We start from the raw sequence: 13,848 nt of genomic DNA on the forward strand, positions 1-13,848 counted from the left end.
TATTGCCTATTAATAGTTGTTCTATAAAATGATATTGTAAGAAATAAAGTCATATATCGGGAATGCTAAATTTTTGTGTAATAACTCTAATGTTTTATGACTAAATTGCATAATCGTTGATGTAAAATAGGAAAGAAATTCTTTACACTGACATGGGCATGAACAAATGACAACATGAATGGGGTGATTTTAATTTGACAAAACAAACCAGCAGACAGAATGCTGTCAAATCTTTCTCCTGATCCATCCAAAACTACATTGCGAATACTGCAGAGTAAGTACAGTTGATCAGTCATTCATTTTGCAGTCAAGCATACATTCCATCAGTCCTGGGCCTCTAGTTGTTTCATTGGAGTTGACCTTGCTTCTGATGTAAAGGTAGCTGGCTCAAGATCACCTTGCTGTGATGTTTCCTTGATTTCACTCCAGCCAATTTTGACAAGCAATATTTGGTGTATCACAGATGGATATAGATGGGTGTTCTACTTAAAGAGTAGATTACTTTCCAAGCTTTTACTTTGTTTTGGAATGGCACCAAATCTTTTGTTGAGCCCGGACATGAATGGTGTAGTCATCATCATTGGTTTGGAAACACTGGTTTGTAGTTGACTCCATCCTTCCAAAGAGGCAGCCTGACTTCTTAAAAAGTGGTTGGTTTTAGCTTTGGACTCTGCACAGTACAAGCTCTGTATCTGGGCAATGACTGGTAGCTGACCATGGGATAGCATGGAAACGGCTTTCTGGAGAGGTTTCATTTCAACACCAGCATGATCTGATAGAGATGTAATTGCAGACGGCTTTCTTAAAGACTTTCTTACTGGGCGCTTCAGAGAACGTGGACATAGCAGGGAAGGTTGCTTAGAAATTGTCGGAGAGGCGCCCCCAACTCTTAATGGTCTCGGAATCTGTGATAGATGGCAATTGTTATAAATGAGGACAAACTCCTTCTGTGACTGAAGTGGTAAGATGTATGCTCCTTTACTACATTTTTTGAATATCTCAAGTACCACGTCTAAGAACAGAGAGAGAAAGAATTGTTGAATGCACAACTTTTCGTTCATTTATGAAATATTCATTTAATCACTTGAAAATGATCAATAGTTTCTATAAATCTTCTTTTCAAGCAACGTGAGCAAAATGACCACCTTACCAAGAGCTTCATAGACTAATTGAGGGATAAGTGTTTTGAGAACTGAACAGTGTCTGTGTAAAGATGGATTGGCATTCATCTCTAGTAACCAGACCTGCAAACAGATTAGAAAGACAACTGTTAATCCAGCCTGTCCCCATCAATCTGATTTTATGACATTGAAATACTGCGATGGCAGTGGATGTTGTAGTTCCATTAGGTGCCATTAATTATAATCTCTAGAAGTTTGATAGTCAGGACAACATACTTCTTTGAGAAGTTATCTACCTGAATATCTCCTTACATGGTTCACTAGAGTATATTTTAATATAAAATTATAATTTTTAATATATATTCATGCATGATATGTGGGTGGCTAGACCAGAATATATTGCCCATCTCTAATTGCCTAGAGGACAGTTGGGAGTCAACCAGATTGCTGCCTACACCAGTCAAGGACAGCAGTTCCCTTCACTAAAAACGTCAATGAACCAAATGGACATATCCGATAATCAGCAATGGTTTCATAGTCATCATTAGACTCTTAATCCCAGATTTTAAAATTGAAATCAAATTTCATCATCTGCTAAGCCATTACAAAAGATCTTGGTTCATTTTATTACATTAGAGGTGCTATATAAATACAACATGTTGCTTTGTTGTTGAATTGCTCAAGTTGGATAAGGAAAAGTATCACACTGATGCAGAATGGGAAGGTTTTCATTTGCATCCAGCTGCTGTACATGAGCCTGCTTTCTATTTATTCAGGAGAAAAGCTACAGAATGAATAGCAAATTGGGGTTGTTAAATGTTGACAAATTATATTCCCAGGCCTGCTCCTGGGCTGTACTGATTTTTTGTTCATTTGCCTAAATGATCGGACTCCGGAAACAAGAAGTACAATTTCAAATATTGCGAATAACACCTGCTGTGGTTAATCTCTGACGCACACCACAGATGGGCTCAGAAACACTGATTAAATTTGTACTTGTTCAACAGCTTCAGAGGAAGGGATTCTGTCTTAGACTGGCTATATAGAATTCTGTCTGATACTCTGTCTGACTCTGCCTAGCTCTGTCACGCTCTGTTCGATCTCTGCTCTGTATGCACAAAAACAACCATCAACCTTGACACCCATGCAGTCACATATGCGTACGTTATTTATATTTCATTCTTGTACAGTAAATAGAAATCTTCTGTCCTAGGTCTTTCTCTTATTCTGTCTGCAGGAATCTGTTTATATTCTTGTCTGCTTTCTTGGCTGATACAGGCCTTGGGCTACACAAGGTTGCTCTCCAGTGATTTCTGTTCGTGTGAACGCTTTAGGTGTTCAAGGCTCATTCCTGCCTTACGGTGCTAATTAATGTTGCTTACTCCTGATGCAACGTTTTAAATAAAATCTTATTTAATTCCCATCACATATCAAATTAGGAAGTAAAGTTAATAGAGAAGACGACTGCAAAAACATATGGGAAGATATTAATAGACTTTCAGAAAGAGCACGTAATTACCAAATGAACATCACAATAGATTAGTGTGAGGTAACACAATTCCGTGAGAAGAATAAGGAGGCCACAAGCTCCTTGGAAAATAAATATCTAAATGTAGCAGGGGGATCTGAGGGATAGACGCACATGTCACTCAATGTAGGAACGATATTATTAAGCTGGAGGGGGCTCAAAAGAGATTTACCAGGATGTTGCCGGGTATGGAATTTTAAGTTATAAATAAGGCTGGAGAGGCTGAGATTTTTTCACTGGAGCATAGGAGTTGAGAGGCGAGCTTTTAGAAGTTGATAAAATAATGAGGCATAGATAGAGTTAGTGGTAGCTGTCTATTCCCTCAGAGGGGGGATTTCAAGACTATGGAACACATTTTTAAGGTGAGAAGACACAGATTTTAAAAAGACACGAGGGGCAAATGTTTTGTACAGAGGGTGGTTCGCATGTGGAATGAACTTCCTGAGGAAGTGGTGGATGTGGGTGCTGTTACAACATTTAAAAGACGCTGGATACGTGTATGAATAGGAAAGGTTTGGAGAGATATGGGCCAGGAGCAGGCAGGTGGGACTAGTTTAGTTTGGGATTCTGTTCGGCATGGACTGGTTGGACCAAAGGGTCTGTTTCTCATGATGTATGGTTCTATGACTCCACAACTCTATGACTCTAGTGATATAGGTTAATGTGGCCATTTAAAAAACAAATAAAAATCCCTAATGTTCATTTCTAGAGAGGAAGAATGGAAAAGCAAAGAAATATTGTTAGGCTTGTACAGGTTGTTTAGACCCCAAATGGAATATTACGTGCAGTTCTGGTCTTTGTTTTGTAATATGGACATGGGTACAGAATCAATTTTGGTGACATAATATGTGAACAAAGAAGTGACACCTACCAGGAGAGAGAAAACAAGCTGAAGCTTTTTTTTAGAGAAGTCAAGTCAAGGATAGCCTGATAGATGTGTTAAAGCTTATGAAAGGATTTTGTAGGATAGATACTTAGGGGACATCAATGGAATATCAAAATCTGGAGCCAAATTAGACACTTATATAGATATCCAAATAGAGTGCTGAAGTGTAATCTATTATCCAGAATGAAAACAAAACAATGCTGGGAATCATGGTGCGTCAGGCAGCATCTATGGAGAACAGGCGCATTTCCATGGATGATGCCTGACCCGCTGTGATTCTCAGCATTTTTTATTCTCAGCATAGATTCTAGCAACTGCAGTAATTTGCTACTCCTTTATTATCTGGGGAATGGTTAATCCATGGACTCACCATCACAAGGAGTAGTAGAGGTGAACAGCAAAAAGACATTCAAGGGGAAGCACAGAAGGGGAAAGGTTTGTGCAGAACAGAAACACACCTGCATGGACCAGTTAGTCAGTAAAACCTGCTTCTGCACTGTTTATACTTTGCAATGCCTACTTTAATTGGTCAAATAAAGGTTGCAATGTGAATGCTGGTGTCATCAGACAGCAGTCAGTATCACAAGTAGCCCCATTGGGAGAACATCATTGTAAGTAATTGTGGGAAAAGATCTGCCACCCTGCCTACCCATTGTAGGTCCACACAGAACATAGGAAAGCAAACTTTGCCAAACTATACCAGAAACATCCAGAATGCCTCAGCAGTGACCAAACGGACTAACAAGTGAAACCAGACAGCACTCACAGACAAGGAAATACACTTTCCAAAACACACTAACAATACCAGGTCAACACAGCTGTCCCAAAGTCCCAAGGGCACAGCAATACCAACGCCACACAAAAAACAGGTCAGACAGAGAGGCACCCACTAAGGACCTCGCTCCCAGGACAGGACAATGGAAACACCTTACTGTTTCAAAAGGGACATTCTCACCTACCTGTAAAGAGAACTGGAATCTCCTGATCCCATCAAGAACTCATTGATACTGTCAGGATGTTACATTGTATCACCAAACAGGACATTCTTGCGATAACTGTTTTCGATTATCATCATTGTAACTGGATTATGTAATTTCCAAATCTTTCCCCATTTTAATTAACCTTATTGCACAAGATTCCTGTAAAACCTGTCTCCATCCTCAGCTCAAGGAAGAGAACCCTTGATCTACCTGTACAGACTGTCAGTTCTGTGTCAGCCTAGTCAATTTGTCTTCCAGCGATATAGCTTGTAATAAACAACTTGTCAATTTCACCCCATCTGGTTTGTTGGGCTAATTTCTCCCACAGTAATTTAGCAAAATTCTATCAAGCAACTTCATAGAATCTTAATGTAAAAATTATGTTAAATGCTCATAAAACGTATGCCCACACAATGCCCACTGTCAGGCATTGGATCTTCCCACTCTAGCATTTTCAAGTCTCCAGTTCACCATTTAAGGACATTATAAACAATTGAGAATGTTTGAAAGGTATTTGCTGTTGCACTGAAAATGCAACCAATTTACACACAGCAAGATCTCACATAGAGTCATAGAGATGTACAGCACGGAAACAGACCCTTCGGTCCAACTCATCCATGTCAACCAGATATCCCAACCCAATCTAATCTCACTGCCAGCACATGGTCCATATTCCTCGAAACCCTTCCTATTAATATATCCATTAAGATGTCTTCTAAATGGTGTAATTGTACCAGCCTCCACCACTTCCTCTGGCATCTCATTCCACACACACGCCACCCTCAGCCCCTTAAGTCACTTATACATTTTTCCTCTCTCACCTTAAACCTATACCCTCTAGTTCTGGACTCCCCCATTCCAGGAAAAATTTACCCAAACCATGCCCCTCATGATTTTATAAACCTGTATAAAGGCATCCCTCAGCCTCCGAAGCTCCAGGGAAAATAGCCCCAGCCTTTTCAACCTCTCCCTATTGCTCAAATCCTCCAACCCTGGCAACATCCTTGTAAATCTTTTCTGAACCCTATCAAGTTTCACAACATATTTCTGATATGTATCTCCTTCCGATAGGAAGTACACCAGAATTGCACGCAGTATTCCAAAAATGGCCCAACATGACCTTGCTGTGTGTTGCGTGAGTATTCCTGTACTCAATACTCTGACCAATAAAGGAAAGCATACCAAACACCTTCTTCACTATCCTATCTACCTGCGACTCAACTTCCAAGGAGCTATCAACCTGCACTCCAAGGTCTCTTTGTTCGGCAACACTCCCAAGACCTTACCATTAAGTGTATAAGTCCTGCTAAGATTTGCTTTCCCAAAATGCAGCACCTTACATTTATCTAAATTAAACTTCAATTGTCACTTCTCAACCCATTGACCCATCTGATCAAGATCCCGTTGTAACCTCAGGTAACCCTCTTCGCTGTCCTCTACACCTCCAATTTTGGTATCATCTGGAAACTTACTAACTATACCTCTGATGCTCACATCCAAATCATTTATATGAATGCTGAAAAGTAGTGGACCCCGCACCAATCCTTGTGGCACTCCACTGGTCACAGCCCTCCACCACCCTCTGTCTTCTACCTTTGAGCCGGTTCTGTATCCAAATGGCTAGTTCTCCCTGTATTCCATGAGATCTAACCTTGCTAACCAGTCTCGCATGGGGCACCTTGTTGAACGCCTTACTGAAGTCCATATAGATCACATCTACCACTCTGCCCTCTCAATCCTCTTTGTTACTTCTTCAAAAATCTCAATCAAGTTTGTGATTTCCCCATGCATAAAGCCATGTTGACTATCCCCTAATCAGTCCTCGCCTTTCCAAATACATGTACATCCTGTCCCTCAGGATTCCCTCCAACAACTTGCCCACCACCGATGTCAGGCTCACTGGTCTACAGTTTCCTGGCTTGTCCTTGCCACCCTTCTTAAACAGTGGCACCACGTTAGCCAACCTTCAGTCTTCCGACACCTCACCTGTGACTATCGATGATACAAATATCTCAGCAAGAGGCCTAGCAATCACTTCTCTAGCTTCCCACAGAGTTCTGGTGTACACCTGATCAGGTCCCAGGGATTTATCCAATTTTATGTATTTCAAGACATCCAACACTTCCTCCTTATCTTATATGGACATTTTTCAAGATGTCACCATCTATTTCCCTACATTCTGTATCTTCCATGTCCTTTCCACAGTAAACACGGATGCAAAGTACTCATTTAGCATCTCCCCCATCTCCTGCAACTCTACACAAAGGCTACCTTGCTGATGTTTGTGCAGCCCTATTCTCTCCCTAGTTATCCTTTTGTCCTTAATGTATTTGTAAAAACCCTTTGGATTCTCCTCAATTCTATTTGCCAAAGCTATCTCATGTCTTCTTTTTGCCCTCCTAATTTCCTTCTTAAGTATACTCCTACTGCCTTTATACCCTTCTAAGGCTTCACTCGATCTATCCTGTCTATACCGGACATATGCTTCCTTATTTTTCTTAATCTAACCCTCAATTTCTTTACTTATCCAGCATTCTCTACACCTACCAGCCTTTCCTTTCACCCTCACAGGAATATACTGTCTCTGGACTCTTGTTATCTCATTTCTGAAGGCTTCTATTTTTCAGCCATTCCTTTACCTGTGAACATCTGCCCCCAATCAGTTTTTGGAAGTTTTTGCCTAATACCGTCAAAATTAGCCATTCTCCAATTTAGAACTTTAACTTTTAGATCTGATCTATCCTTTTCCATCACTATTTTAAAACTAATAGAATTATGGTTGCTGGCGCCAAAGTGCTCCCCCACTGACACCTCAGTCACCTGCCCTGCCTTATTTCCCAAGAGTAGGTCAAGTTTTGGACCTTCTCTAGTAGGTACATCCATATATTGAATCCTGATCATATATGTTTTGGATATTGATTGAGCGAGTGAGGATATCAAGAAAACTCCCCCACTCTACTTTGGATAGTGCCATTTAATATTTTATATCCACTGGAGAGGGCAGAAAAGGGCTTCAGTTTAACATCTCATCCAAAAGACAGTACCTTCAACCATGCAGAGGTCCCTCTGGATAGCACAAAGATTCTGGCTTTAATTATGTATGTATTCCCCGATGTTAGGACAAACTTGCAACTCTCTGATACAGAGAAAGTACTGTGATTCAACCCTAGGATTCCACTTCTCTTTCATACACCATTTATAATACATTGCCAAAATATTCATTTCTCAATTCTTCGGCAGGTTGTGAGGGGGTTCAGACAAGGAAATTTATGAACCCAAATTTAGTAACCTTCCTACCTATAGATCCATGTAAACTGATACTTCACTATCATCCATAATAGAAGAAAGTAAAAATTACAATAACCTTGAAATTTTGATCAATAATAAAGTCACAGCCCATGAGGTCAAAGCAGCCCAGTTTAGGATCCAGTTTACTCCTGGCAGTATTGAAGCATATTGTCATGATTTCCTGCATCCTCTTCTGAAAGAAAACATGAAAGTTTTCAATCACTTTGTGAACCAATGTACCAATTGCAAAGAAACATTTGCTGCAATATGTTGGCTACAGTTTCCTATTCTCTACAGGTGCTATCTGACCTGCTGGGATTCTTCCATCATCATATTATTACAATTGCAGTTCAAATTGCTTCTCTTCATTCTTTTACAAAAAGAAGTGTATTGGAACATAGGGGAGCGACCTCTTTCAAAACAATGCTTTTTTGAGGTTTTAGATTTATTTTGTTTACAAACCGTAGTTATGCATATTAGCTGTTAGTTATTTAAATAAGGGAATATGTTAATTTTATATTCAATGTGTCTAGTTGTATTTGGGTGGTACGCGTCAAGATTAGAGTGGTGCTGGAAAAGCACAGCAGGTCAGGCAGCATCTGAGGAGCAGGAAAAATGACGTTTCAGGCAAAAGCCCTTCATCAGAAATCTTCTGGTGGTAGGCGTTAACTGGGGATTGATTTGACCCTTACAAATGACACAGACTAATACAATAATTATTGGATTAGGTATCATGTGCTTGTAATGTGTAACACTGCAAATAAATATAAAGATATGCAAAGATTGGTTCCACATTCATCCTTTACCATTAGGTAAACATTTCCAAATGCCATGTTATCTACAAAAAGCAAGTTAAAAGATATTCCTGCATGTTTTTTATTGAGTAAACATGGCAAGGTTACCAATGATTAACTCAGTCGCTAATCAATTGAGAACTGTCTTGTCTGGGTTAAACAAATTGCTGGGACAGATGGAGGAACCTACCATAATCTCTCATTTCCCAATACAAACATCCCTAATCTAGACATCTATCATATCATTAAGAAATGCAGGTATGTAGTTTTAACTACATACTCAGAGCCTTATTGAATGGCCTCCTTTTGTATGGTTTGATTTGATAATTTCAGAAGGAGCACTGAACAGTGTGAAAAGATTTTCCATGAAGCATGTAGAGATGAAGTCTGGGAGTCAACTGCCTACATATTTACGATCTCAGCCACAGAAAAATACACAATAAGTAAGAGAGGAAACTAAACTTGAAACAAGCAGATTTTTGAAGTCAAAGAAAACAATAAACATAATGCAGGCAAAAAAAAAATCCATTAATTGACCATTAATTGAAAGTGAGGACTGCAGATGCTGGAGATTAGAGTCAAGAACGTGGTGCTGGAAAAGCAGAGCAGGTCAGGCAGCATCCGAGGAGCAGGCGAATCGACGTTTCAGGCAAAAGCCCTCCATCACCCTTCCTGATGAAGGGCTTTTGCCTGAACCGTTGATTCTCCTGCTCCTTGGATGCTGCCTGACCTGCTGTTCTTTTCCAGCACCACACGCTCGACATTGATCTATTCATTCCATCCCACATCTTCAGATTCTATTCCAAAGGTTGAACTGAATTGTTTGCAACCTTGGTGACATGATTAAATCAGAGATGCACAGGACTTAAGCCACTTTTGGAATATTGTGTACAATTCTGGCCTCCCTCATATCAGAAGGATGTTGTGAAACTTGAAAGGGTTTAGAAAAGATTTACCAAGATGTTGTCAAGGTTGGAGGGTTCGAGCTATAAGGAGGGAGACTGAACAGGCTGGGATTGTTTTCCATGAGCATCGGAGGCTGAGGGGTGACCTCATACAGGTTTATAAAATCATGAGGGTATGGTTTGGGTAAATAGACAAAGTATTTTCCCTGGAATGGGGGAGTCCAGAACTAGAGGATATAGCTTTAAGGTGAGAGAGGAAAAATTTATAAGGGACTTAAAGGGCAACATTTTTGCTGAGGGTGGTGTGCGCGTGGAATGAAATGCCAGAGGAAGTGGTGGAGATTGGTACAATTACAACATTTAAAAGGCATTTGGATGGATATATGAATAAGAAGGGTTTGGCATATATCAAGTGCTGGAAAATGGGATGAGATTAATTTAGGATATCTGGTCGACATGGACAAGTTGAACCATGGCACGGTGGCACAGTGGTTAGCACTGCTGCCTCACAGCGCCTGAGACCCGGGTTCAATTCCCGCCTCAGGCAACTGACTGTGGAGTTTGCACGTTCTCCCCGTGTCTGTGTGGGTTTCCTCCGGGTACTCCAGTTTCCTCCCACAATCCAAAAGACGTGCAGGTCAGGTGAATTGACCATGTTAAATTGCCCGTAGTGTTAGGTAATGGGTAAATATAGGGGTATGGGTGGGTTGCACTATGGCGGGTCGGTGTGGACTTGTTGGGCCGAAGGGCCTGTTTCCACACTGTAATGTAATCAAAGGGTCTGTTTCCATGCTGTACATCTCTGTGACTCTATAACAGCCTATTTTCTGAGATTCAGCCACATGTACATCTAATAAATTTCAGTTGTAAAATATTCACTGCCATTGTAAGGAATTTGATTCTTGAAGCACTTGGTTTTCAAATTGTTACTCGGTGATATATGCCAGCTCTAATCGGTAGGCCTGAGTACCTAACTTGTGAGCCAAAGGGTCGGTTCCTGTGCTATACTGTTCTAACGCCTATGATGGTGTCATGACTGAATTTTGTTAGTTAGAGATTGTGTGAAAGTTTGAGTACATACTTACTGCAAAAACAGTGAAGACCCAGTCCTTTGGGAGATGCTTTTCTTTCATATATCTCTCATTAATATACTTATTTAATCGTTCCATAGACCAGATAGTTTCCTCTTTCATTCCGTTGTACAGGGGGTTCTTTCGCTGTATGAACTATAGGTTAAGAAAGTGCAAAGTTGCAATTATTGGAATAAAACTCCATCTCATTAGAGATGAGGTGAAGTCATCATAGTCCAATTCTCATATTAAAGAGAGAGAGAGAGACAAATGGTGATGAGTTTTACATTCGGGTCACCACACCTCAGGTGAGATAAAAATTACCTCAGCCAGTACAGGAATTGAACCTGTATTGTTGGTGTCATTCGGCATTGCAAACATACCATCCAACCAAATTAACTACCTGAAGTTACATCTTTCTTCTTGAGAATAGGACACATACAAGCGACTCTTTTAATACAAGGGGCCCATAGATAAACAGGGTAAAAACAATGACTGCAGATGCTGGAAACCAGATTCTGGATTGGAGTGGTGCTGGAAAAGCATAGCAGTTCAGGCAGCAACCGAGGAGCAGAAAAATCAACATTTCGGGCAAAACCCCTTCATCAGGAATAGAGGCAGAGTGCCTGAAGGGTGGAGAGATAATTGAGAGGAGGGTGGGGGTGGGGGAGAAAGTAGCATAGAGTACCATAGGTGAGTGGGGAGGGGATGAAGATGATAGAGTTTGGAATTGGGGTGAGGTGGGGGAAGGGGAAATGAGGAAACTGGCCCATAGATAAACAGAAATTCTGGTAGATATGGATCACAGAATTAGCAGGCCTCGCAAATTCAGGAGGAATCAGAAGTCGGTCATTCAATGTCTGAGCAGTGTTCAATCTGCACAGTGCCCTGCAGCATGCAAAATCTTTGTATGCCTTGATCATGAAACCTTAGTATCAAACAGGAAGGGATATTTCCACCTAAATTTTCATACCCATCAGAGTAAACATTGATATATGCATGGTGCCCATTTTGTTGGCATCACATGGGTTCAAAAACAAACTAAACTGGCAGTGGGCTGGCCTGTACCTAATTTACAAACCCACCATTTTGCACCTTCAACAAAACAGCAACAATTTGCATTTATTGATCATATTTCAAAGCTACATGCCGATTGAAATGTGATCATCAATGAAACAATAGGAGGTCATTCAGTTGCTCAAACCTGTCCAGCATTCAATTAGGTCATGGCTGGATTACACTAAAGTCTCCAATTCCTCACCCTTGATCCTTTGACAATGTTATGTCACAAAAATCTACTAATCTCAGTCTTGAAAATTCTAACTGACCCAGTTCGACAGCTTTCTGGAGAGAAGACTAGATGCCTTCAACCATTTGTGTAAGAGATTGCTTATTAATTTCACATCCAAAATTCCTCCCTGTAATTGTAAAATTTCTGTTCTGGATTCTTGCAACAGAGAAATTATTAGATTCCCTACAGTGTGGAAACAGGCCCTTTGGCCCAACAAGTCCACACCAACCCTCCAAGAGTGACCCACCCAGACCCATTCCCCAACACTATGGGCAATTTAGCATGGCCAATTCACCTGACCTGCACATCTTTGGATTGTGAGAGGAAACCTACACAGACGCAGGGAGAACGTGCAAACTTCATGCAGACAGTCACCTGAGGCTGGAATCGAACCTGGGTCCCTGGCACTTCAAGGCAGCAGTGTTAACCACTGAGCCATCGTGTCAGCCTTGATCATAGCTAATCGTTAAATCATTTTAAACAGCTCAGTTAGACCGTCTGTTTGTACAGAAGTTGAGTATTGCTGAAAAATGAGATATATCATTGAAGCTTTTGACCTGCATTCATCAGGACAAATGCAAGAATGCCAAAATTTGAAAGGAAACAATAACTTATGCCGCATGAGAAATGAATGTTGATTGGTTGGCAATTGAGCTCTGATTGATGATGATGTTGTCACAGCAAATGCCCCATGTTTTTATTTTTATACATGGAAGAGGCTAGGTTCCTGCATTACTTTAAATCCTCCCATTCAATGGAAATAATAAAATTAATTTGTTTCTTTTTAAGTCACTTACATTAAATAAGAAGTTGGTACGACAGCGTTTTTTTTTCCTCCTGAGTTCCACGGAAGGAGGAGGAGGAGGGAGGGTGAGTGTATTTTCCATTGTATTCAATTTACCTGATTTGTCAGGTGACTTGTTAGATCATCGGAGAATGGATCATATGTGTTGCACGTTGATCTGGCATAACCATGGTGAAAGAAAGCCATAAAAGGCGCGGTGCAGGCGACTAAGAAGTATGAGCGAACATCAAACTTCCTACCTTCCAGGAGTAAAGGCCTGACAATGTATCTGTTTGGATGAAATGCACAGACTTTTTAAAGACAATTCCATGGACAGATATTTCATCCTCAGTGTTTCATATCTGAGTTAAATTTAAAGACACTTTTAAGATTCCTGCCTTTGATTTTGTGTGGGTATGGTTGGCACTGGGGCAAATGATGACTTTCCACGTTACTATGGAGTCACGTGCCGAAGGGATGTTTCCACACTGTAGGGAATCTCTACCGGGGCGGCACGGTGGCTCACTGCTGCCTCACAGCACCAGGGTCCCAGGTTCAATTCCAGCCACGAGCGACTGTCTGTGTGGGTTTCCTCTTGGTGTTCTGGTTTCCTACCCCAGTACAAAATATATAGGTCAGGTGAATTGGCCATGCTAAATTGCCTATAGTGTTAAGTGCATTAGTCAGAGAGAAATGTGTCTGGGTGGGTTACTCTTTGGAGGGTCGGTGTGGACTGGTTGGGCCAAAGGGCCTGTTTCCACACTGTAGGGAATCTAATCACGCTGTGAGGTATCTAATCTCGGCAGGAGTTCCACAGGGTCATCTCCTAAGCCCAAGCATCTTCAGTTGTTTTATCAATGGCCTTCCTGTCATCATAAGGTCAGAAGTAGGGATTCTCATTGATGATTGCACAATGTTCAGCACCATTCGCTGCTCCTCAGTTACTGAAGCAGTCCATTTTCAAATGCAACAACATTTGGACAATATTCACACTTGATCAAAAAAAAGGCATGTAATTCACGTCATACAAATGCCAGGCAATGACCAGCTCCAATAAGAGCCAAATAAACCACCGCCCCATGACATTCAATGGTGTTACCATCACTAAGGAGAAAGTGAGGTCTGCAGATGCTGGAGATCAGAGCTGAAAATGTGTTGCTGGAAAAGCGCAACAGGTCAGGCAGCATCCAGGGAACAGGAG

The 13,848-nt window shown here is 40.9% G+C and overlaps 1 protein-coding gene across 1 annotated transcript in view; it reads right to left on the bottom strand.

Moving 5' to 3' along the window:
- Positions 1-482: 482 nt before the first annotated feature.
- The window catches only part of LOC122540115 (protein polyglycylase TTLL10-like), a 38,080-nt gene continuing 24,714 nt past the window's right edge, over positions 483-13,848 (bottom strand). The window contains exons 5-9 of the mRNA XM_043675424.1: positions 12,765-12,936; positions 10,588-10,728; positions 7,880-7,996; positions 1,151-1,244; positions 483-1,012 (exon numbers count right to left, since the gene is read on the bottom strand). Of these exons, the coding sequence (XP_043531359.1) occupies positions 483-1,012; positions 1,151-1,244; positions 7,880-7,996; positions 10,588-10,728; positions 12,765-12,936 (1,054 nt within the window). The remainder of the gene's footprint in view (positions 1,013-1,150; positions 1,245-7,879; positions 7,997-10,587; positions 10,729-12,764; positions 12,937-13,848) is intronic.

The sequence above is a fragment of the Chiloscyllium plagiosum genome, chromosome 34 (genome assembly GCF_004010195.1).
Source record: "Chiloscyllium plagiosum isolate BGI_BamShark_2017 chromosome 34, ASM401019v2, whole genome shotgun sequence".
In the NCBI taxonomy this organism is placed as follows: Eukaryota; Metazoa; Chordata; class Chondrichthyes; order Orectolobiformes; family Hemiscylliidae; genus Chiloscyllium; species Chiloscyllium plagiosum.